Source organism: Lepus europaeus, chromosome 7 (assembly GCF_033115175.1).
Source record: "Lepus europaeus isolate LE1 chromosome 7, mLepTim1.pri, whole genome shotgun sequence".
Taxonomy (NCBI): domain Eukaryota; kingdom Metazoa; phylum Chordata; class Mammalia; order Lagomorpha; family Leporidae; genus Lepus; species Lepus europaeus.
Window position 1 is genome coordinate 32,032,372 of NC_084833.1, and position 25,887 is coordinate 32,058,258.

Consider the following 25,887-nt stretch of genomic DNA (forward strand, 5'->3'; position numbering starts at 1 on the left):
GAGCATCAGTAATAGCTGAGAAAAAAGGTCATTGATATGCAAGTATTTGGATACATAATTTCTTTCCCTACTTCTCAATAATAGTCTGTTAAAACAGTTAAAATTCAGTGTGCCAGGCACCAGGATGGGTGCATACAAGTACATCCAGGAGCTGAGGAGAAAGGAGCAGTCCCATGTGACACCCTTGCTCCTAAAGGTCCACTGCTAACAGTACTGCCAGCTGTCTGTGCTCCACAGGACTCCCTCCCACCTGGCAAAGCAAGCGGACTGGGACACAAGGCCAAGCAAGGCATGTGTATGTAGGACCTGGGACACAAAGCCAAGCAAGGTTATGTGTATGTAGGACCTGGGACACACGGCCAAGCAAGGTTATGTGTATGTAGGACCTGGGACACAAGGCCAAGCAAACCATGTGTATGTAGGACCTGGGACACAAGGCCAAGCAAGGCATGTGTATGTAGGACCAGGGACACAAGGCCAAGCAAGGTTATGTGTATGTAGGACCTGGGACACAAGGCCAAGCAAGGTTATGTGTATGTAGGACCTGGGACACAAGGCCAAGCAAGGCATGTGTATGTAGGACCCATGTCCTATGGTGTCCATAGCGCACATTTCCTAAGGGTGCGACCCACAGCAAGCCTGTCCATCACGGTGTTAGGCGGATGAAGTCTGCATGAAGCCTTCAGTGTGCTGCCAAGGAACAATCTGGACAACACTGTGGGGGTCTTCAGAGTCCTGTATTCTTACTGGGTTGATGAAGAGTCCATGCACACATTCTTTGAGGTTACTCTTATTCATTCCATAAAGTTATCAGAAGGGGTCAGTGTTACAGCACAGTGCGTTAAGCCACAACCTGCCATGCCAGCATCCCATATAAGCACCAGTTCAAGTCCCGCCTACTCTACTTCCAATCCAGTTCTTGGTAACATACATGGGAAGGCAACAGAGGATGGCCCAGATACTTGGGCCCCCGCCACCAATGTGTGAATCCCAGGTGGAGTGCCAGGTGTCTGGCTTTGGCCTGGTCCAGCCTCTGCTGTTGCAGCCGTTTGTGGGGAGTTAACCAGCTGGTGGAAGATCTCTAATTCTTTTAAATAAATGTTTTTTAAAAAACAAACAAAAAGCTATTGGAAGAAATCCTGACACTCAGTGGATCACCAGTACACAAACACAGGGAGATGCCTGGCCTGACCCCTGCGGGCAGCAAGAGCAGTAGACTCAAAAATCACAAGTTCCACCCCTGTTGATGGTTCTCAACATGCAAAGGCGCAAGCAGCCTCCAGCTGCACTGTTACCACTAATACAAGAAATCATTGCAAACAGACCTAGTCAATTTAGAAGTCACGTCTACTTAAAGATGTCATTTTGGGGCTGGCATTATGGCATGGCAGGTTGATCTACTGCCTGTGATGCCAGTATCACAGATCAGCAACAGTTCCAAGTCCTGGCTGCTCCACTTCTGATCCAGTTCTCTGCTAATGAGTGAGAGTGCAAGATAGCCCAAACTTGGCCCCTGACCCACTGGATGAAGCTCCAAGTTCCTGGTTTCAGCCTGGCACAGTGCTGGCTGTTGTGGCCATTTGGGAAGTGACCAGCACATGGAAGATCTGACTCTCCCTCTGTAAATCTTTCAAATAATTTTTTAAAGTGATATTTGTCTGCTAGAACTAGTCTGCAGATGATTTTATGAATGCTTTGTCAGCTTATGAAAATTGAAGTACAATAATATTTGAAGACTAAGTAATAATATGTTGTTTCTAATAAACTTTTTGTCTGTACCCCTATGCCAGTGTTTAAACACGCTATGTGGTATAATAGGTGTAGAGTAAGTTCTTTAAGAGAGAAAAAAGAAAATTCAGGGGGCCAATGTTGTAGCACAGCAGGTTAAGTTACCTATCTACGATGCCAGCATCCTGTGTCAGTGCTGGGAATCCCAGGTGCTCCACTTCTAACCCAGCTCCTTACTAATGCACTGTGCAAACCACATGGGACACCAGGATGGAGTTCGAGTCCCAGCTGTAGCCTGGTCTACACCTGGCTACTGCAGCCATGTGGGGAGTGAGCCAACATATAAAAGATGGATTTCTCCTCCTCTCCCTGTCTCCCCGTGGCTCTGCTCTTCAAATATATAATTCGAGGCTGGTGCCGTGGCTCAACAGGCTAAACAGGCTAATCCTCCGCCTTGCAGCGCCGGCACACCGGGTTCTAGTCCTGTTCAGGGCGCCGGATTCTGTCCCGGTTGCCCCTCTTCCAGGCCAGCTCTCTGCTATGGCCCAGGAGTGCAGTGGAGGATGGCCCAAGTGCTTGGGCCCTGCACCCCATGGGAGACCAGGAGAAGCACCTGGCTCCTGGCTTCGGATCAGCGCGGTGCGCCGGCCACAGCACGCCAGCCGCAGCGGCCATTGGAGGGTGAACCAATGGCAAAAAGGAAGACCTTTCTCTCTCTCTCTCTTTCTCATACTGTCCACTCTGCCTGTCAAAAAACAAAACAAAAAATATATATAATTTGAAAAAAAAAGGCTAAAATTCAATCTCATTTGCTTACCTTTTGGTTTTGCTGTAAGACTGAACAATTTCAAGTTGTAATTGTATTTTAAGCTGTATTATATTGTTTACCAAATGTTCCTTCAGTGTGCACTCATTCCAAAGTAATCATTAACTTGATTAAAATGTGTTAGGGGAGGGAGAGGGGTATTTAGTGTAGCAGGTAAGACTGCATCACAACCCAGAGTGCCTGGGTTCAAGTCCACGCTTACTCCCAATGCCAACTTCCTGCTAATGTGCACCCCAGGAAGCAGAAGGTGATGTCTCATGTACTTGAGTCACTGCTGGCCACATAAGAAACTCAGACTGAGTTCCTGGCTCCTAGCTTCAACCTGGCCCAACCCTAGGTGTTATAGGCATTTATGGAGTGAACCATCAGATAAGAGATCTGTGTGTTTGTCTTTCAAATAAATAAAAAGTTTAAAACTTGTTTAAAACTTTGGCTCTAATGACCCATTTACAAGTTTAGGGCACAATGGAGTACAATAAAGGATAGCCCAGACTTAAAATTAGCAAAATCATGACTATAGGAAATTCATCAATAGCGACTAGCAAAGAGGGACAATGAGTAGAGAAAAGAGGGTGGGGAGAGAGAGATGAACCTACAGATTTAAAGACTTTCTTTTTTTTTTTTTTTGACAGGCAGAGTGGACAGTGGGAGAGAGACAGAGAGAAAGGTCTTCCTTTTGCCATTGGTTCACCCTCCAATGGCCGCCGCACCACACTGATCTGAAGGCAGGAGCCAGGTGCTTCTCTTGGTCTCCCATGGGGTGCAGGGCCCAAGCACTTGGGCCATCCTCCACTGCACTCCCGGGCCATAGCAGAGAGCTGGCCTGGAAGAGGGGCAACCGGGATAGAATCCGGCGCCCCGACCTGGACTAGAACCCGGTGTGCCGGCACCGCAAGGCAGAGGATTAGCCTGTTGAGCCACAGTGCCGGCCAGATTTAAAGACTTTAAGAAGCACACTAACCAATTCCAGTTTATTTGGATCTCTATTTGAATAAACTCAATCATCTGAGATCATCAGAATATTTGAACACTAACTGCATACTTCATACTAAGGAACTGTGTTTGTATGACTCATAAGGATATTGTCAATGTGTTAAATGTCCTTTCAGAAATACACACTGAAATTTTATTCAGGAAGTGATACGTCACTGGGATGGTAGCAAGGATTGGGTGGGGAACAGATTAAACAAGATTGGCTGTGAGTTCACAACTGTCAGTATGGGTACCTGGGATATTCCATTATCCCCACTTTCATATACACTTGAAATTTTCCACAATATGCTTAAACAGATGAAGTTTCAGAAGCAGTAGATGTCTGATTTCTGGCTTATCTACAACTCATGGTAATTAACAGATTCATTTGGGGGAAGCTCCTGGCTCCTGGCTTTAGATCAGCACAGCTCCAGCCATTGTGGCCATTTGGGGAGTGAACCAGGGAATGGAAGACCTCTCTCTCTCTCTGTGCCTCTCCTCTGTATAACTCCGACTTTCAAATAAATAAATCTTTAAAAAAATTAAGATTCATTTTATCATAGCCTAAGTTTCTTTTTTTTTAAAGATTTACTTTATTTATTTGAAAGACAGAGTTACAGAGAGAGGTAGAGACAGAGAGGTCTTCCATCCACTATTTCACTCCCCAAATGGCCACAACTGCCAGAGCTGCACTGATCTGAAGCCAGGAGCCAGGAGCTTCTGGGTCTCCCACGTGGGTGCAGGGGCCAAGGACTTGGGCCATCTTCTACTGCCTTCTCAGGCCATAGCAGAGAGCTGGATCCAAAGAGGAGCAGTGGGACTAGAACTGGTGCCCATATGGGATGCCAATGCTTCAGGCCAGGGCTTTAACCCACTGCGCCACAACACTGGTCCCAATTTTTTTTTTTTTTTTTTTTTTTTTAATTTGAGAGGAAGAGTTAGAGAGAGAAAGAGAGGGAGAGACAGAACGGTCTTCTATCCATTGGTTCACTCCCCAAATGGCCATGATGGCCAGAGCTGGGGAGATCCAAAGCCAGGAGCCAAGAGCTTCCTCTGGGTCTCCCATGTGGGTGCAGGGGCCCAAGCACTTGGGCCATCTGTCACTACTTTCCTATCATACCATAAGTTTCTTACCTTGCATCTTTAAGTACTTTTCAAAATATAAATGACACTCCTTATAATATGTAATAGACTTCCTTATTATCTCATACTTTCTTATGTAAACAGTACAGGTCATCTAAATTCTTACCATATTCTATAAAGTACTGAACACAGTGGACAGTATGCAACAGCAATATGCCATCTTACTAACACTCAGTTTTTGACACATAAGATTATAAAAAGAATTTTTATTAGGTACAGCTTCATATTTAGAAATTCCAAGCTTACAAATATGATTGGATATTTAAAATACATTATTTATTCTTAAAATACACAACTTATATACAAACATTAGAAACTCAGTCTCCAAAATACTCAATAAAGATGTTTGGGTGACACTTATAGAACTGACCTAGCAGCTTTTTCTTCTCTTTGGCAGACAGTTTTGAGTCCTCATCAATAGTTTTTAGTAAGTTCAAGAGCTCGTCTTTCGTCGATTTCTGTGTGCTGTTGAAATAGTCATTTTGATCAATTCTCTGGCAATAAATATATCCTTAAAATGTAAAAGTAAAAAAGTTCACTTAATGACACTGCTCCTTTAACAAAAGTCAAACAATATTTTAATATTTATTTTTCTTTCTCACTTTGTAAGATGCATTGAAGAAATAAACACTGCTGATTTTCTCTAAGCCTGGTCAATCTGCTTTTTGAAATAGGCTCTGTGCTAAGTTTGTGTAACTCAGAGAATGTTTAGAATTCAGTTGAAATTGAAGTGCAAACGCTTACAGCAAAATACTTTCAAATAAACACTAAGAATCTGTCTTTTGAAAATAGTATTTCTCAGGTTACCTGCATCTTTATTTGGGTCTCTTCCCTTCTGTATGGCCATAAGCTTAATACTGACAATTTTATGTAGGGTTCCAGGAATCTTAAGAAAAAGAAGGGACATAGGACATTATTCAAATGCATTTTCAATCTGGCAGTCTAATAAATTTAACCCTGAAGATGGTTAAATTTAGCATACCTTAAAAACATCTTTCTGATGATCCATTAGAAAGAGTACCAGAAGATCAGTTTTGCCTTTGGATAAGTTTTTGTTGTCAACAATGGCTTTTGAGAATATCCTTTTCACAACCATTCGGTTGTCACTCTATAAAAATAAAACACACTGTGTAGTATGTATTCAGAAGACTTAAGGTTTATTTCCTTTAATAGAAAAGGGAATATTAATAGCTATTATCCATTCCAGCATACTTGAAAAAGATGGAATAATCTGACACATGGGTCCTGTGAGTACTAAAGTTACTCAATACAATTAACATTTAAACAAAAGACTTACTTCTTTCTGTAATTTCAATTCAGAAGGATGTGCTGCAACAGCCATGAAATACAGTAGTCTTCTAAATTCTTCTCTGTTCTGGGAATCCAAAAGCTTTAGAAAGAGCTGAGTAGCTTCTAATGCTATTTCTGTCTTCCCATTCACTTTGGCCAAAAGAAAAAACTGCTTTTAATTGACCAAACATGACTATATTAAAGGGAATAAAACTCAAGTTATAGCTTAAACCATACAGTACATTTATTCAAAGTTGTTTCCAAAACCAAAACAAGACTAGGAACTACAATGAATGACCCATATCATAAAGAGAGCCTGTTCTCCAGTTGGCAACTAATTGCCTAAGTTCTTGTAACAGTATCTTAGGTCATTAAATCTAACTCTTGGCTTTGAGGATACATTCCCCAGCCTGTATTTTTCATTAATTCAATATGCTACGTGCAGATGCTGATTATCCATCTCTGCCTCAGAGAAACAGAAGGAATTTTCTGATACTTCCAATTTGCTTTAAACAGCCCAAGTGGAATGTCTGGCTCATTGATGAAGAGACAAAGCAGAATGTCTGCCATCTTTGAGACTGAAGGGGCCATGGTGCTGGTGCTGGTCATTCCTCTAAAGAACTGCTGGGGCCAGCGGCATGGCATAGAGGGTAAGGCTGCCACCTGCAGCGCCTGCATCCCATTTGGGCACTGGCTCAAGTCCTGGCTGCCCCACTTCCAGTCCAGTTCTCTGTTAATGTGCCTGAGAAAGCAGAAGACAACCCAAGTGTTTGGGCCCCTTCCACCCACATAGGAGACCTGGATGAAGCTCCTGGTTCCTCGCTTTGGCCTGGCCCAGCCCTGGCCTTTGGGCCATCTGGGGAGTGAACCAGCATGTGGACTATGTGTCTTTCCCTCTTGAACTCCAACTTTCAAATAAAGAAATCTTAAAGCAAAACCAAAAGAGTTTGCTGCTCTCGGTTTAGGCTTCCAGTGAATGAGTGTGTTTTCCTGTTGCAACCAGAAGTTTCTGCGTACTTTAGAGCTCGTTAAAGCCTCTTTCCAAATGAATGAAAGAAATTTTGGAATAAGCATTCTTTCTATGGATTAATCCAGGTCCACTCCTAGCTTCAAGTAATAAATGCTATTTTTGTTATTGTTGAGGAAAATTAACCTTTTCCTATTTCCTCCAGAAGATAAATTCTCTCTGGTAGGATCTCACTTACCTAAGAGTTCTGCAATTCCATTATGAACATCAGATAAATGATTTAACAGAGGCTTCCTACTACTGTAATATTTGCCAATGGCATCAAACAGAAGTCTCTTCACCATGTCTGTGCTGTCTGGTTGCTCAGGGAAGTTTCTGCTTATGTCCACCACCAAATGGTCTGGAAAGTATTCCAAGCAGTCGATTGCTGCAGAGAGCCATTCATCTTCCCTGTGTGAGACAGAGAGTGGAGGATTACTTTACAAAGCAGGGAATAACAAACATAATACCAGTAATTTACTATTTCAAGCTTGCTACCAGGATAACTGCCTATCCACGTAAAGATATGCTTAATTAAAAAAAATTTTTTTAAAGATTTATTTGAAAGAGTTACAGAGAGAGACATAGAAACAGAAAGAGGTCTTCCATCCACTGGTTCGCTCCCCAAATGGCTGCAACGGCCGGAGCTAACCCAGGAGCTCCGAAGCCAGAAGCTTCTTCTGGGTCTCCCACGTGAGTGCAGGGCCATCTTCTGCAGCTTTCCCAGGAACATTAGTAGGGAGCTGGACTAGAAGTGGGAGAGTGGGGACCTGAACTGATGCTGATAAAGGAGGCCGGTGTGCTGCAAGCCAAGGCTTTAACCTTCAGTGCCACAGCACCAGCCCCCAATTTATCTATTTTTTCAATTAGACAGACATCTCCCATTTGTTGGCTCACTCCCCAAATACCCTCAAGAGCTTAGAACTCAATCCCGGTCTCCCATAAATACTTGGTGGGCCTTACCACTGCCTCACAGGGTCTGCATTAGCAAGTGCTAGAATCAGGAGTTAGAGCCAGGCATCAAACCCTAGCAGTCCCAACCACCATCTTAACTACTAGGCCATATATACAGCATTCTAATATATAGCTAGATCATATATCAAAGATAGAAAATTCAACTTGGCTACGTTTTTCCTTTTCACTGAAACAGAAAACTATCTATTACAGTTCAGACATCAAAAAGGACACCCGGAAGCTGGAAGTTACTTGCTCAGGCCCCAGGCAGGACCAGGACCCAGGTCTGATTCCTAGGCCAGTATTTCTGTAATACAGGGTTGCTTCTTCAGAGGATGTGTGATCTATGATCTCTCACTGTCATCTCTCAAACAGAGGAAGATAAAAGTCTCAAAATAATTAAATATCAACTACCGTGTCTAGTCAAATGGCAGCTGGGTAACTTTACAAAAATGCTACAAGAAATAAAATGGCTAGCTCTTAATATTCAATTTGTTAATATATACAGTTTAAAACAATGTCTTCTACTGCCGTGGACTCAGGACAACTACTTCTGCATGACCCAAATGAGTATCCCAGGCAAGTCATTCCCTCGCTGGCACGAGCCTCATTGGCTTTGTAGTAAGATGAGGCTGGATGACCTTCACTGTGACATACAGACTCTGTATGGGAAAAGTAAGATACTTAAAAATGTTTTCAGATATTACTTTAGGTTGTAGAAAAGTAATTTGAACTCTTGTAGAATAACCCTCCTATTATGTGAGCAGACTTGAACAACTATGTTGGGATTCGCTTTTTTTATATAAGGTTTTCAGCTACATCTTGGCATACAGCTAGTATCTTAATAGTTCACTTTAGGCCGGCGCCATGGCTCAATAGGCTAATCCTCCGCCTTGCAGTGCCGGCACACCGGGTTCAAGTCCCGGTTGGGGCACCGATCCTGTCCCGGTTGCCCCTCCTCCAGGCTAGCTCTCTGCTGTGGCCAGGGAGTGCAGTGGAGGATGGCCCAAGTGCTTGGGCCCTGCACCCCATGGGAGACCAGGAGAAGCACCTGGCTCCTGCCATCGGATCAGTGCGGTGCACCGGCTGCACCGCGCCTACCGTGGCAGCCATTGGAGGGTGAACCAACGGCAAAAAGGAAGACCTTTCTCTCTATTTCTCTCTCTCACTGTCCACTCTGCCTGTCAAAAAATAAAGATAAAATAAAAAAAAAAAGTTCACTTTAATGCAGACCTAGTGAAGTACTGAAAATGTACGTTGCTTTCCTTTCAAACATTTCTATCTCCTTAAAGCGGGTGGAACATTATTTGCTAAAGCAAGATAATTAAAAGTTAAATAAACTAGAAAATATAAGCACTTATTTTAACTTTGTTTCCTAAAATATTTATGTATTTAAAAGTCAGAGTTACAGAGAAGGCAGAAAGAGAGAGCAAGTGTGTGTGAGTGTGTTATTGTGCATCCACTGGTTCACTCCCCAAATGCCACAGCCAGGGCTGGGCCAGGCTGAAGCCAGGAGCTTCTTCCAGGTCTCACACATGCGTGCAGGAGTCTATGGACTTGTGCCATCTCCCACTGCTTTCCCAGGTGATGAGCAGGGAGTAGGATCAGAAATAGAGCAGCCAGGATGCCCATGCTGCAGATGGCAGCTTAACCCACTGCACCACAGAATGGGCCCTTATTTTAACCTTTAATAATTTTTCTCAGAAGATGAGTTTCAAAGTTACGAGGAATACAGAACTATTCCGAAGGAGAGGGATCTTAATTTCTGTAGCACCTGCAGTTTCATCTTCAAACCTTAAGATTTATATTTAGTAAAATGGTAGCTAGAGGTGAAAGACCTTTTTGTAAAACTAGTTAATTCAAAATTACGTACTTAACAGGCATTCTAGAGGAGTATAAAAGCATATGTAGTTAAAAGGACTCTAAGAATTTTTTAACTATGTTTAAAAAAAACCACTAAGATTTTTTTTTTTTTGAAAGGTAGACTTAGAAAGGAAAGACACAGATTTTCCATCTATTGGTTCACTCCCCAAATGGCTACAACAGCTAAGGCTGAGCCAGGCTGAAGCTAGGAGCCTGTAACTCCATGGGGGGGGGGGGGGGGAGGGCACTGTGGTGCAGTGGGTTAAAACCCTGGCCTGCAGTGCTGGCATCCCATATGGGTGCCAGCTCAAGTCCTGGCTACTCCACTTCCAAGCCAGCTCTCTGCTGTGGCCTGGGAAAGCAGTGGAGGATGGCCCAATTTCTTGGGCCCCTGCACCTGTGTGGGAGACCCAGAAGAAGCTCCAGGCTCCTGGCTTTGGATCAGCTCAGCTCTGGTCATTGCTGTCATTTGGGGACCCTTCCCCTGGCTCTACCTCTATCTGTGACTCTTTCAAATAAATAAAATAAAAATTAAAAAAAAAAAAAAAAAAAACTCCATCTGGGTCTCCCATGTGGGTGGCAAGGGCCCAAGAACTTGGGGCCATGGACCATCTTCTACTGCTTCCCCAGGCCCATTAGCAGGGAGCCAGATCAGAAGTGAAGCAGCTGTGACTCAAACCCCTGCCCATATGGGATGCTGGTGTCCAGTGCAACTTAACCCTCTGTGCCACTGACACTGACTCCCTAATCTGTTGTTAATTTTGTTCTCGGTCCCTTTGAGAAATCTTCAGAAGAGACCTGACAGTCTTACATTTTAACTAAGATGGTGCATAATCATTTTACCTGGTGTGCAAGTATACATGTGAAACAAAAATGATAGGAAAAGCAATGAAATTTAAACTATTTCCTAACTTTAACTAATTGTGTTCTTTCTCAAATACTGATTATACCAAATGGCAATGCATATTTGATCCTATGGAAAGTAGAATTCAAAAGATTATCTTAAAGCCATTTTTTATAATCTTCCTGCAAACATACTCCGATTATCACATGCACTTCCACATACTGAGAGTCGCTGTAAGCCTTGAGGATCGCTCGATCTAGGTAGTTGCTGCTGTTGATCGTGTCAGGCTGCCTCTTAGGCTGGGGAACTTGAGGCACAGCCTCTTGCTGTCTGAGTAAGGAGTCAAGAAGTGGAAGGTCCACAAGTTGTAGCAGCCGTGCAGTCGTTTCTTCTTGCCATACTTCATTGATAACTACACAGGGAAAATGAGGAGGTGCGAAGCAGGAATAAATATTACATGTTCACAACAGTATTTATCCAGACAGGTCTAAGCTAATAAGTTTGGGTGCCCCCATCCCCCAGCACCAAAAAGAACAAGTTAACTTGATGAAGTGCTTTCTTGCAACAAAGTAAAACAATCCAAGATTTGTTTAAAGTGTAGGAGAACAGACTTTGGACAACAGGAATTCTTTTCATTCTCTGCGCTGTATACAGCAATCTGGCAGAGATAAGAGATCAAGTCATATACCATGTTAATAAGGACTTGGAAGAAAGAATGATCCATTCAATCTAAGGACTGGTTTGAAATGCCTGGCTGCAGAGCAGTCTCTCAGGGTTTCCACAAGTGGCACAGAGGAAGGAGGGGGAATGAGAGCCACTGAGCTGCATTCTACCGCCACACACAAGGAGGAGCACACAAATTCTGTTCATGTTTTAATGTAATTTTGAAATTTTTCTTTAACCTAATAAAATTTAGGGAGAGAAATATCTGAGAACAGATTTCAAGTAAAAAAATCTGCACGCCAAACATTTCAGTTTTGAACCTCTGCCAGCTGATAGGACAAAAGTCAGTGTTCCAGAGCTCTAACACTGATGCGTTTGTTAAAGATAATAGACTTCTGTTAAAACTTAATAGAAACAGCTCTAATACATAGTGTGCTTTCTCCGCACTTTGAATATTTAAGTTCTAGTAAAGGTTAAGACTGAAAAGTTTTAAATAATTTTATTTGAAGTCTTCTGTTTCTCGCTTTGTGCATCTTTAGCTTACCTTGTGGAGACAAGGTTGCAGAGAGATTTACGTGAGGGGAGTTAGCAGGCTTCAAACTCAGATTTTCCCACAAATCCTCCAGACTGGTTGATTTGGGATCAGGTGACTTAAATAATGCATTTGCATTCCTAAAATAAATTTCTTATAAGTTATTATTAATATAGGCACAGAAATATTTTAGTACTTGAGATCTAATAGTTTCTAGAATATTTATGTATTTCCAAACAAAAATATAACAAATACAAATTCTGAGTATAATAAAATATAAAAACACTCCACACCTTTTCTCAAGTCTAAATAAACATAGCATAAATAAATTCTCCTTTCAATATTTAGATTTCTTAATTTTTATTTTTTAAAGATTTGAAAGTCAGAGTTGGAAAGAGAGTAAGGAGGGAGGGAGAGAGGGGAAGGAGGGAAGGAGGGAGGGAGGGGGAAAGATGAAGAGAGAGAGAGATGAAGAGAGAGAGAGAGAGAGAGCGCGCGCGAGATCCTTCATCCACTGGTTCACCTTCCAGAGGGCCAAAAGAGCCAGGCTGAAGCCAGGAGCTTAAACTGGGTCTCCCGTGTGGTTGCAGGAGCCAAAACACTTGTGCCATCTTCTGCTGCTTTTCCCAGAACATTAGCAAGGAGCTAGATGCGAAGTGGAGCAGCCAGGACAGGAACCCATGCCCATACGAGATGCCAGCGTTGCAAGCACTGGCCTTACCCACTGTGTCACAATGCTGGCCCCCATTTAGATATTTTTTAAGTATGAATTTTATGTCATGTGAATTGTTTTTAAAAGATATATTCATTTGAAAGTTAGAGTTACAGAGAGAGCAGGTGAGACAAAGAGATCTTTTCTATCCACTGATTCACTGGCTAAAGCCAGGAACTTCATCCAGACCTCCTACGTGAGTGGCAGGGGTCCAGGGATTTGAGCAATCCTCTGCTGCTTTCCCAGGCCGTTAGCAGGGAGTTGGATGGGCAGTGGGGCAGCCGGGACGCTGGTGTCGCATGTGGCAGCTTTACCCACTAAACCGCAACACTGACCCTATAAATATTTAGATTGAAGTAATTCAGTGACCAAATTTTAGTCACCAATTTTAAAACATAGTAAAACTTGATTGCACTTACTGTTTTATTAGCTATATCTATTTCTGGGGCATTCTTTGGTGGATAGTTCTCATTTTCAAATATAGATCTATAATCATTTACCTGCAAATGATCTATGTACAAAATTACCTTTTAAGATTTTGTTGATTTATTTGAGAGGCAGAGTTACAGACAGAGGGAGAAATGCAGAGAAAGGTCTTCCATCTGCTGGTTCACCCCCCAAAATGGCAGCCATGGCCAGAGCTGAGCTGATCCAAAACCAGGAGCAAGGGCCCAAGGACTTGGGCCATCTTCTACTGCTTTCCCAGGCCATAACAGAGAGCTGGATCAGAAGAGGAGCAGCCAGGACAAGAATTGGAGCCCACATAGGATGCCGGTGCCACAGGAGGAGGATTAATCTACTGTGAAACAGCACCAGCCCCCAAAATAACCTCTTTAAACTCTGCAAAGTTACAAATTCCTAAATGTATCTGGTCCCAAGGGTTTCCAATATATAAGCCTGAATCTGAAAGTGTTCACCATGCCCTTATCCTCCTATCTGCTTCCTATATGGAGAGGCAGATTCTGTATTCTTCAAAGAATGAGAACATATTTGAAGGTGAGGTGGGTACTGTGGCTCAGCAGATAAAGCTGCTACTTCAGACACCTGCACCCATTGTCCGAGTGCCTCTTCCAGTCCTGCCGACTCAGCTTCTCATCCAGTTCCTAATGAATCCCTTGGGAGGCGGCAGATGATGACTGACGATCTTGTGCCCCTGCCACCCAGTGGGAGACCTTTGGCCTGGCCCAGCCCTGGCTGTCATAGCCATTTGGGGAGCGAACCAATGGAAAGAAGAGCTCTCTCTCTTTGCTCTGCCTTTCAAGTTGATGAAAATAAACAAACATTTAAAAAAAACATTCAAAGGGAAATACTCTAGAACTTCAGGTCAGGTCTGCACTACGTTGTCCCCTCTGCACAGTGCAGCTGAGAAAACAGGGGAGAAGCTCAAGTTGTTTGATGGGTGTTTCATGATAAATAACAAAGTCCACAACGTCCTCACCACCCACATCCATTTCAACTGCTGGTGCCCACAATGCTGGCTCCCCAGTGTCCCCTGGAATGACCCCCCCGCCCCCCAGGCAGCTTGGTTCAGCCCTCACTTTCTGCAGCCAGCGGTACTGTAACAGATCCCTACCCAGCGTTCCCCAGCAGGCTCCACGCAACTGCCAGGATGACCTTTCTAACACACATGGGGACTTCAAAAAAAGTTCATAGAAAATGGAATTTAAGGATTATTTTTGTATAAAAAATCTTGAAATCCATGCATAGTTTTTTTCATGATACATTCTACATGCACTTTTTGAAGGCTCCTTGTACAATCTCATCATGTTTAAATTCTTTCTGTAGCCTCCCCAATGTGTATTACGAATTATGAAGAATAATCAATCCCGTAGGATGTCACATGAGGCCCTCTACATTCTGGCTCCCACACGCCTTTCACACTTCTCATCTGCCACTTGGTGGATCCTAGAGATAACCCATGACAGGGCTCTCTCCCTGCCTGTCTGTACCCTCCCCCGCTCTCATGCCGCTTTGTGTGTAAATTCTTTATGATTTTATTGATTTGAAAGGCAGAGAGAAAGAAATGGCAAGACAGAGATCTCCCATCCACTGGCTTACTCCTTTAAGTCCTGTAACAGTCGGGGCTGGGCCAGGTCAAAGCCAGCAGACAGGAACTAAACCTGGGTCTCTGACATGGGTGGCAGGGACCCAATTTCTCGAACTATCACCTGCTGCCTCCCACGGTGTGCATTAGCGGGAAGCTGGATCAGAAGTGCAATAGCCAGGACTCAAATCAGGACTCCACGATGGAATGCCGGCATCTTCACCACTACGCTAAACGCCCTCCCCATGAGGGTGAATCCCCTATTTTGTACTGTAACTATAACCCGAAGCAGAAATAGCAAAGTTTGGTGGTTGTTTCTGCTACACATAAAATACAAACAAAATGCCATCTATAACAAAATGGATGAAGCCAGAAATCATTCTGCAAAGTGAAATAAGCCAGACCCAGAAGGGCAAATATCACGTTTTCTCTTATTTGAGGAAATTGACAGAGAGAGTATAAAAGCTGTGTGGATGCCATACCACTTGGTATAAATAAAGTTACAAAAACTGTTTTTGCTGAATCACACAATATATACATTCTTCCCCATGTTATGATCATGAGTCCCTCACTTTGTGAGATTATCCGATTTCAAGAAAAAGTAGTAAATAGGTTTATGTAGCTAGCCTCTACATTTGAAGTGAATGTGGCAAAATGTTAAAAATTGTTGCACTTAAAAAAAAAAAACTTATAATTTTAAAATGAACAAGTCTAGGATTTGCCAAACATACTGCTTAAAAATACAAAGCCAGTCAACACCTCATAAAAATAAACGAAATGCTGCTGATATTCCCATGATAATCTAATGCCACGTACTAACCTGGAAGGTGAGCACAGCTTGTTTTCTTTGCCTAACTGACGGTCCTGGTCAGGTATCGTCGTGAATCTATACAGGCTGCAACTACTGTCTTCAAAGGTAGGTTTTTTGTCTTTTCCAAAGACTTTGGTTGGAACTGCTTCAAATACTTTGTAGTCCATAAGTGCTTGACACACTCGCACCACTTTGGCCCGAGGAATATCTACGTCACCAAAATACTTATTCTGAATTAGGTGAGAATAAATGACATCTACAGCTTCCGAACCAACAAAGCAGTCATTGTGTCGTTTTAAATGGTGCCTTCGTTTTTTCACCTCCACCTGTGTTTGAAGAGTGTTTATAATGCTGCTCCACACATAGGTGGCTCCAAACGGCTTCTGGGCCACACTGAAACCTTGAAAGGGAAAACGTGCAAAGAAACTGAGCATTACTGCCTTGTTCATTACTACCTTGTTAGACGGTCCAAACAACACTTAGGCAGGAAAAACAGCAATTTTCAAAGATATTAATAAGGAACAATCATGAAGGCAAATTAAGATATTGCTATTAATAGCAATTAATTAAAAACTAGTTCCTACCATGTGCCAAACGCTGTTAAAAGTGCTACAACAGAACAGTTTCCAATAAAGTACCTGTTCTCACAGGTGTAGATTCTGTGAGAAGACACAGGCTGTGCTTGTGTTTGATTCATGCTAAAAGGAAAAAGCAGGGTAAGCAAGCGAATGCTGTCTTAAATGGACGTCAGGAAAGCCCTCTCCGGCGAGGTCGTATCTCAGTAGCAACTTGAGCGAAACCAGCACACGCTGTGTAGGAGCCTAGGGAAAGGACAGAGAACAGAAAGAGCGAAGCCCTGGTGTGAAGTGGGCCTGGCAGAGCTGAAGGAGGCCAGCAGGAAGCTCGAGGAGGAAGTGAGAGCTGGCAGGGAGCAGAGAAGGCAGGGGAAGGGACCCATCACGTAGAGCCTGGTGGCAGCTATGAGTTTGTTCAAGGAACTCTGTTAGCACCCTGCATAAATTATCCAATGTTCACTAGCAGTTCAATGAAGTAGATATCACCTCTATTTGAGATTAAAAACAGATTCACAGGGGCCGGCACTGTGGCACAGCAGGTAAAGCTGCCGCCTGTGATGCTTCCCATATGGGTGTTGGTTCGGTTCCCCGCTGCTCCACTTCTGACCCAGCTCCCTGCTGTGCCTGGGAGAGCAGCAGTGCCTGGGTCCCAGCACCCATGTGGGAGACCTGGATGAATTGTCTGGGCCATTGTAGCCATCTGGAGAGTGAACTAGAGGATGGAAAATATCTCTCTCTGTATCTCTGACTTTTAAAATAACCAAATTTTTAAAATAAAAAAACAGATCCAAAGAGGTTACGTGTAACTTCCAGATATTACACTGAAAGAGACAGTACCCATATTGGGCTTGTGGTCTATATGAGTTCAAAGCATTTATCAGTCAGAAACACATACACATTGGTTGCAGGAATAAATTACTATGTTAAAGCTTCCCATTATTTAGGCTTTAAAATTAAATACTTTTAAAGCAGGATAAAGCAACAATTTGGTTTATGTTCAATAGGATGACCTATTACGAAGACAGAGTGGGCACACAAATAAAGCAAGATTTTAGCCAAACACAAAACAAAAACAAGCTTTCAACAATTTCCTATCGTATTTTTCCTCATTGTAATAAACTGATGGCAAAACTACAAGGAAGGAAAAACGATCAGGTGGGTTTAGTAAGCCAAGGGAACCGGGTCTAGCTACCAGCTTGGGAGCTGGCAGCTGTACTCTTCCTGTCTTTACATAAACAGCGTGTGCCTTTTAACGTGTTGCACTTATCAATCATCCTCAGAAAGTTCAGTAGTCTTAACTTGAGTCCCCATTTTTTGTTAGGCACATTAGTTCCTTTATTTTTGGGATATTTTGGCAAAGAAGTTACAAAGTTACTACTTCAAGGCAACGCGAGATACATTTTCCTTCCACAGTACTCATCAGTGCAATAAAAGGATAGGAGTAATGATAATTAAACAAACTGCTGGGGCAGACTTCTGGTGCGGCAGTTAAGACACCACTTGTGATGCCACGTAACCATCAGAGTGTCTGCGTTTCAGTGCTGGCTCCACTCCAGTCCAGCCTTCTAATATGCATCCTGGGAGGCACCAGGTCACGGCCCAAGTCGCTGGGTGCCTGCCACACCACAGGGGTGACCCAGATTGAGAGTCCCAAGCTCCTGGCTTCGGCCTGGTCCTGACTGCGGTGGGATATCTGGGAGTGAACCAGTAAATCAAGATCGCCCCCATCTTTGTTTTTTAAGATTTACTTATTTGGGGCCGGCGCCGCGGCTCACTAAGCTAATCCTCCGCCTTGCAGCGCCGGCACACCGGGTTCTAGTCCCGGACGGGGTGCCGGATTCTGTCCCAGTTGCCCCTCTTCCAGGCCAGCTCTCTGCTGTGGCCAGGGAGTGCAGTGGAGGATGGCCCAAGTGCTTGGGTCCCCGCACCCCATGGGAGACCAGGAGAAGCACCTGGCTCCTGCCTTCGGATTAGCGCGGTGCGCAGGCTTCAGCGCACCAGCCGCAGCGGCCATTGGAGGGTGAACCAACGGCAAAGGAAGACCTTTCTCTCTGTCTCTCTCTCTCACTGTCCACTCTGCCTGTCAAAAATTAATAATAATAATAATAATTTAAAAAAAAAAGATTTACTTATTTGAAAGGCAGAGTTCTGGGGGTGGGGAGGAAGAGAGACAAAGATCATCCATCCACTGGTTCACTCCGCAGATGGTGGCAAACAGCCAGGGCTGGGCTGGGCTGAAGCCAGGAGCTAGGAGCTTCATCTGGGTCTTCCTCATGAGTGCAGGGGCCCAAGGACTTGGGCCATCCTCTGCTGCTTTCCCAGGCACATTAGCAGGGAGCCAGATCCAAAGTGGAGCGTCCATATGAGATGCTGGCATTTCAGGCAGCAACTTAACCTGTTGTGTCACAGTGCCAGCCTTCTCTCTCCATTTCAAATAAACTTAAAAGGAAAAAAAAGAAGAAGAAATGGCTACTTGAAATTACTTTCCTACTTTTATATACATAGAATGTTTTATGATTTAGGAAAAATTTCTTAAGGAATGAAAACTACTGACTGCACTAGAACCATGAATTTTAAGTGGGTCATTTGGAATTCACCTCCTGTGTTTCAAACATAAGGAGTGTTTATTGAACCATTACATTGCATCCACTCATAGCACAATTCCTTAAGATATTTATTTATTTAAAAGGTAGAGTTACAGAGACATGAAAAGAGATATTTTTTAGCTGCTAGCAATTTTGACATCTTTACCATGAAAATTAATAGTACATACATACACAAAGCCCTTAACTGATTATTTGTATATTTCCAAGACCAATAATAGGTGGGTAATTTATCACTCACCATTATGATGTTTAAATGTTTTTTGTCAAAATTAAAGATATTTCATAAGGAAGTACTAACCAAGGAATTGTTGCCCGTCTCCCTTTAGGTACCAATGAAATACACTTCTAGGCTAGTGATAATGTTACAGATATAGTAACCCATAGCCATAATACTTGAGCTACAAGTAGGTCAGCACACAAAACCTAGACAATAAGGCTGAGTCACCTATTAATTTGAGATTTAATAGGACAACTAAACAGGGGCGAGAGGAGAGGACAAACAGTCTCAATGATATGGGAAAGGCTAGTCTTTATAGGCGAATTAAGAGGTAAAGAATACATTTCCCCATATCAATTTGCTGCAGAAATGTGGGAAATCAGGAAGTTTTGAAGGCTGGCTAACACCGTAGAAAAGATTAAAGAGCAGGTTAGAGCAGAAGAGTAGGCACCTGTGAGCCACGTAATGTTTCCAGAGTCCTCCAGGCATGACAGAATTCAGCCCTCTCAGGACTCCTCTGTTCTCACTGACCATTAATTCCCAACCATTGCATCCTGGGATATTTCCCCTCAAGCATCACCACCCACAGACTCAAACTTGCTCATGTCTATACAGAATCTTTAATACATAATGGACCCTGGCTTGACAAGTAAACGTGCCAAAGCGCACACCAGGACACCTGTGTATTTAATGCTGACTTCACCAACTGAACACAGATCCCTGGTTTCAAACCTATTTATCATCATCTAACTGAACACTGATAGAGAAGAACACAGCCTAGGAAGATGACTTAGTGTGATTTCTACACAGGATTTAAGAGATCAGGAGTATACAAGGATTGCTTTGTATGTCTAGCAATCAGAATAGAAGCTGGAACTTGTTCTCAAACCTCACTTACATATGAGCAGGACAACTCTTTAAAATTCATCATCATCTACATTTTGATGCTTCTTTATTCACATTTGCCCAGCTATTTTATTTTATTTTTTTTTATTTTTGACAGGCAGAATGGATAGTGAGAGAGAGAGACAGAGAGAAAGGTCTTCCTTTTTGCCGCTGGTTCACCCTCCAATGGCCGCTGTGGCCGGCGCATTGTGCTGATCCAAAGCCAGGAGCCAGGTGCTTCCTCCTGGTCTCCCATGTGGGTGCAGGGTCCAAGGACTTGGGCCATCCTCCACTGCCTTCCTGGGCCATCCTCCACTGCCTTCCTGGGCCATAGCAAAGAGCTAGCCTGGAAGAGGGGCAACCGGGATAGAATCCGGCACCCCAACCGGGACTAGAACCCGGTGTGCCGGTGCCACAAGGCGGAGGATTAGCCTGTTAAGCCACAGCGCCGGCCCCAGCTATTTTTTAAAAGCATCATAAGCAAAGGAATTAAAGTGTCTAGATACCAGCTATGAAACCCTGAGTCAGAGCCCTAACCTCTGTGAGTTGGTTTCTTCAGCTACTGAGGAAACAGTTGAACTCTATGGCCTCAGGTTGAAACCGCCAAGTACAGGAATTTGAAAACTAAAGCCATATCCTTCTTTTAGAAATGGACACTGAAGGGCCAGTGCTGTGGCATAGGATGTTAAGCTACCACTCTGGCATCCCATATCACCGTGCTGGTTGGAATCCTAGCTGCTCTACTTCCGATCCAGCTCCCGGCTAATGAGCCTAGGAAAGCAGTGCTAGGATGGCCCAAGTGCTTGAGCCCCTGCCATCTACGTGGGAAACCTGGATGGAGTTAAAGGTTTCTGGTTTTTACCTGGATCAGAAATTGCCATTGTGGCCATTTGGGGAATGAACCAGAGGATGGAAGATCTCTTTCTGTAAGTTTGCTTTTCAAATAAAATAACCACATCTTTTAAAAGAACAAAATAAAGAAATAGAGACAGAAGAGAAGAGGAAAGGAGAGGGAGGGAGGGAAGGAGGTGGCTTAACCCACTACACCACAGTGCCAGCCCCAGGATAAAATAATTCTATAGTCATTTCAGTAGTGAGATTTAACCCTTCAAAGTAGATCAATACACATTATAAAATTAGATCTTAATGTAAACACACAGAATTGTTAAAATACACTTTTAAAAGATTTATTTATTTATTTGACAGGCAGAGTGAGAGAGAGATCTTCCATCCATGGTTCACTCCCCAAATGGTTGTAATAACTGGGGCTGGTCCAGGCCAAAGCCAGGAGCCAGGAACTCCACCCTGGTCTCCTCCATGGGCCATCCTCCACTGCTTTCCTAGGTCCAGGGTGCTGGGTGGGAAGCAGAGCAGCCAGGACTCAAACCCACACTCCAACATGGGGTGCTCATGTCACAGGAGACAACTTCTCTCACTGCACCACAATGCCAGCTCACAACACATTTGTTTTCTTTCTCAGGCTTTAAATTTTTCAAAGAATCTAGGTAACTCTTGATTTTCCATAAATCTTGGAAAAACGGTATGCTAGCCTTATTCCTTCCAAATCTCCTCACAGTTCAGAGGTTCAAATTATTTAACTGCTTTACAGATTGCAACAGAATACAACTGGTTAATCAATATCAGTGGAGATTACAGCTAACTATTAAAAACATGATTTAAAAAGGGTTTAACAGTGGTTCTCAGTAGGCAATTAAACTTGTGTTAATGCAGTGGGCACAGTATTAGGTGCCATGAACACAAAAAGTAGAAAACAGGTAGATTCCCAAGTTTCAGCAACCTGGGTTCCATTTTTGGGTCCATCATTTACTAATAATGGAAAAACTGCCTAACTTCTCTGTTGCAAAAGAGAACTAACCTTAGATCTATGCTATTGTGAGGACTGTGTAGCTAGCAGTGAACAGTAATTAACAGGTGTGTAACTAAAAACAAAGGGGGAACTGTCTGGAAGAGCCCAAGGAGACACAACTCAAGGCAATGTCATATCCTGAATAGGATCCTAGAATAGAAAGAGGAAGGGGCAAAAACCAAAGAGATCTGAGTACAGACTTCAGTTAATAACCACGTATCAATATTGGTTCATATGCTGACAAATGGACTGCACTAACATCATGAGAAGTAACTGTAGGGCACATGAGAACTTTATGTGCTAACCTCATGACTTTATGTAAACAGAATCTATTTTAAAATTTTAAGTTTCAAAAGTAAAAAAGAACGGGAGGTATCTTTCTTCTTCTTGCCCTGAACTGTTTATCCTTTACCTACTCCTACCACCTGGATGGCGATGTCACCCCTGAAAGAAATTCAAAGACCACTAGCAGATGAAGACAAGATGTGACACACACTAGTCAATTTAACTTTTCTTTTTTTAAATATATATATTTTTATATTTTTTTTGACAGGCAGAGTGGACAGTGAGAGTGAGAAAGAAAGAGAGAGAGAGAGAGAGAGAGAGAGAGAGAGAGAGAAAGGTCTTCCTTTTTCATTGGTTCACCCCCCAATGGCCACTACGGCCGGCACACTGCGCTGATCTGAAGCCAGGAGCTTCTCCTGGTCTCCCATGGGGTGCAGGGCCCAAGCACTTGGGCCATCCTTCACTGCCCTCCTGGCCACAGCAGAGAGCTGGCCTGGAAGAGGGGCAACCGGGACAGAATCTGGTGCCCCGACCGGGACTAGAACCCGGTGTGCCGCCGCCACAGGCGGAGGAGGATTAGCCTAGTGAGCCACGGCGCCGGCCGACAATTTAACTTTTCATCAGAAAACAAATCTATAAATCCTGTACTTTTTAGGATTTAAGAAATACTTTCTCAGAGGAGGTTTTAAAACACTACTCACGGGAATTCAAAACAAAGGAAAAGGACTGTATTATGGGCAATAACTGAAATCTCATGAAAATAAATATAAGGATAATTGTGTTTGGGGTGCTAAAACTGGGCAGTGTTGGGGCCAGCGCTGTAGCGCAGTGGGTTAAAGCCCTGGCCTGCAGCACCGGCATCCCATATGGGCACCACCAATTCAAGTCCCGGCTGTTCCACTTCCAATCCAGCTCTCCGCTATGGCCTGGTAGAAAGTGGCCCAGATGCTTGGGCCCCTGCACCCATGTGGGAGACCTGGAAAAAGCTGCAGGCTCCTGGCTTCGGATCAGCTCAGCTCCGGTCATTGCAGCCATTTGGGGAGTGAACCAGCGGATGGAAGACACCTCCCTCTCTCCACCCTCCTCCCCGGCTCTACCTCTCTATGTAACTCTTCAAATAAGTAAAATAAATCTTAAAAAAAAAAAAAAAACTGGGCAGTGGTTACTTCCTCTGCTTCCAATGCCAACATTGCAACACTTTTACTGCATGTTGGTTTTGGTAGTTCAAAGTTTATTTTCTTCCCGTTGGCTTTACAGACATGGCGAAGCCCGAGATTGCCTCTGAAGAGATGGCTGCTGGCAGGTGAAATACAGAAATCTACTCACAAGAACCATTTTAAAATACTAAGATAATGATCAACCAAAGCCAGCACCGGCCCCTGCAGTAGTCCATACAGATTAATGAGACAGCATACGGGAAGCACTTCGAGCTCTCTGGAAAAGTGACACCAGGCAAATTCAAAGAATTAGGTTACAGTATAAAGGGATAACAGGATAACACACTACTTTCTTGTCCAAAGACAAGTGTCTTCAAAGGACTGGCTAAGGGTTGCCATCTTGACCGTATTTCTTCATCGAAAGCACGTCTCTTGTCATGGTAACCCCTTTAAAGTATGGAAGAATTACTAAGCCCGGCACGCGAAGGAGAAGCGCAAAGCTGTCTGCCAGAGCACACAGAACAAGAATGGCAAGGAACCAAGAACCGTTGGCTCCCATCGCTCTGTTCACTAGGACTGTCACAGGCAAGCTAACGGGTGGAAGAGGGTTTACCAAACGCCAACAGGTAGGGCCAGCTGCACCACGCCAAACAAGCGAGCACACACACTGGGCCCCTCTGCCCACTGCACCTGGCGTAAACACCACAGCGGTCTCCTCCTCGTTCAAATCTGCTAACCAGCCCTCCAACTCTCCTGAGAGGCATCTACTTAATTTTTAAAAACATATTCCCGTATCCCTTCTCAGAACTTGTTCACAAAGGCCCAAAGCTCCAAACTGGCATTTCAGCTGACCGCTGACCCAGGAGACAAACGGCCAGGTTTCCATCAGGTGAAATTCGGGAATTTTCTGCATTCAGGAAGAGAGAGCTGGAAGACTTCTTAGGACTGCTTTCTATAGCATTTGGCTTTCAACATTCCCAAATGTTTCAGTATTTCTCTTCTCTTCCCAATAGCAATCAAGGCAATGGCCTCAAAAGTGCTTGCCGGAGTCTTTTACATGGAAGCAGAAGACAGTATTATGAGCTTAGAAAAGTACAAATGAAAATTGGCTCTCTGTCCCAACTTATCATTAGCATTTTGAAAATTAAAAGGAACAATAATTAGTAAGTTAGACACAAGAGTGGGGCGGAGAGGTAACCCATTTGACCTGGAGGAAGGAATCAGTTTTACTGGTTGGTGTTTTATAGGCTTTTGTCCCGCCCCACTGCAGCTCCAGAAAGAGGACAATGTTGTAACTCATCCAAAGGGCAAAAAAAAAAAAGCCCAGAGTTATCTGGGTATCTTAACAGCCATCTGAGTCCCCTATTTAGGGAGTTGTAGATAGGCTAGGATCAGCATTTTAGAACCGTCTGAACATCTGAAGAGGCCAAGATCCCAAAGGAACTGCCCCCAAAGGTATGATTAGCCAGGAGTGATATTCACCAACTTCTCTCTTGATGTCATTTAGCTATTAAAAAAAAAAAGCCAGAAACTTCTCCTGGCCGAAATCTGCTTATTCAGTCAATGAACACCTTTCGGCCAAAAGTCCCTGCCAAGGGTAACTCACGGAACAGAAACCTCTCTCCCAGCAGGAGTCCCGAACAAAGCGAAGAGGCACTCGGCCAGGAGCCACGCTGCGCGGGCAAGGTGTGCGGCCGGGCCGAGAACCGTGCACGCTCCGGGTGTCCCCGCGCTGTCCGCGGTCCCCGCGCGCAGCCGGAGCCCGGCACGCAGCGGGCGCACGGCCCACCGCGCGGCCCCCTTCCAGTCCGGGTGGCTTCGGGAAAAGCTGGGCGGCGCGGGCGGCAGGGGCCGCAGCCCGAGGGCAACGCGGTCCGAGGGGCCGCGGCGCTGCCAGGCTCGCCGAGCCGACCGTTCCGGGCGGCGGCCACCGAGCGCCCCACACCCGGCCCGCCCCCCGCGAGGACCACAGCGCGCGCCCCCAGCCCGCCCCGCGCCGCCCCAGGAGGGAGCCCTCGACACCCACCCGGAGGCCTCTGCGCGGGGCTGTGGCCAGCCGAGAAGTCCAGCGCGGCCGCCTTCTCCCGGACTGTGGCCATGGCCCTCGCTGCCCAGACGCCAAGTCCGCCCACCAGGGCCACAAGCGAACTGCGCGCGCCCGCGCCTCCGCCGCCTGTTAACTGGCAAGGGGCGGGGCTCTCTGCAGGCCCCGCCCCGCCGCCGGTCACGTGCTCCCGGGCACCTCGCAGCCTGCAGCCCCTGCCCCTCTGAATACCTCAGGCAGGTCACGACCGGAACCCAGAGCAGGTGAAAGGTATTTTACTGGGCAGGGCCCTGACATCCGCCCAGACAGCCCCGCAGCCGGCGACTCAGCCCCGCTGGGTTCAAACCGCGTCCCTGGACCCAGGCAAGCTGCTCAGCCCTGTGTGCCTCTGTGTCCTCACCTGTGAGGCGGGGAGCAGAACTGGAACCCGCTAGGAGGTGTGTGTGCAGGTGTGTGTGTGTGTGTGTGTGAAGATGGTTTTACAATTTTTATTTACTTTCGTTTTATTTGAAAGGCGGAGAGAGAGAGACAGAGATTTTTCCAGTGATTCATTCCCCAGGTGCCCACAACAGCTGGTGCTGGGCCAAGCGGAAGGAAGCCAGGAGCGCGGAGCTCAGCATCTCCCACGTGGTGGCATCTGCTGCTTCCCAGGGTGTACCTGAGCAGGAATCTGGACATCAGTGGAGCCAGGACCCGGACCCAGGACTCCAGTATGGGAAGCAGTCGTACCAAGTGTTGGCAAAAAACACACGAAGTCTTTTTTTTTTTTCTTCTGTGTGTTGGTTGGTTTTTAATGAGGGATTACCTTAAGCATTTAGTAAATTGCAATTTGGAATGTAGATCCTTCAAATTATGTCATGGTA

The 25,887-nt window shown here is 44.7% G+C and overlaps 1 protein-coding gene across 2 annotated transcripts; it reads right to left on the reverse strand.

Annotated features, from left to right (window-relative positions):
- Nucleotides 1–4,867: 4,867 nt before the first annotated feature.
- Nucleotides 4,868–25,111, reverse strand: DEPDC7 (DEP domain containing 7). Of its 2 annotated transcripts, none has more exons than XM_062198043.1 (9): nucleotides 25,007–25,111; nucleotides 15,398–15,788; nucleotides 11,834–11,961; nucleotides 10,849–11,038; nucleotides 7,165–7,376; nucleotides 5,967–6,109; nucleotides 5,652–5,777; nucleotides 5,477–5,555; nucleotides 4,868–5,180 (listed from the first exon to the last, which is right to left on the reverse strand). In XM_062198043.1, the coding sequence occupies exons 1-9, from the start codon at nucleotides 25,077–25,079 to the stop codon at nucleotides 4,987–4,989; spliced, it is 1,536 nt and encodes a 511-aa protein (XP_062054027.1). In that variant the 5' UTR covers nucleotides 25,080–25,111; the 3' UTR covers nucleotides 4,868–4,986. The 2 variants fall into 2 exon arrangements, with proteins under 2 accessions (XP_062054027.1, XP_062054028.1); XM_062198044.1 differs by having other exon boundaries at nucleotides 5,005–5,134.
- Nucleotides 25,112–25,887: the final 776 nt, after the last annotated feature.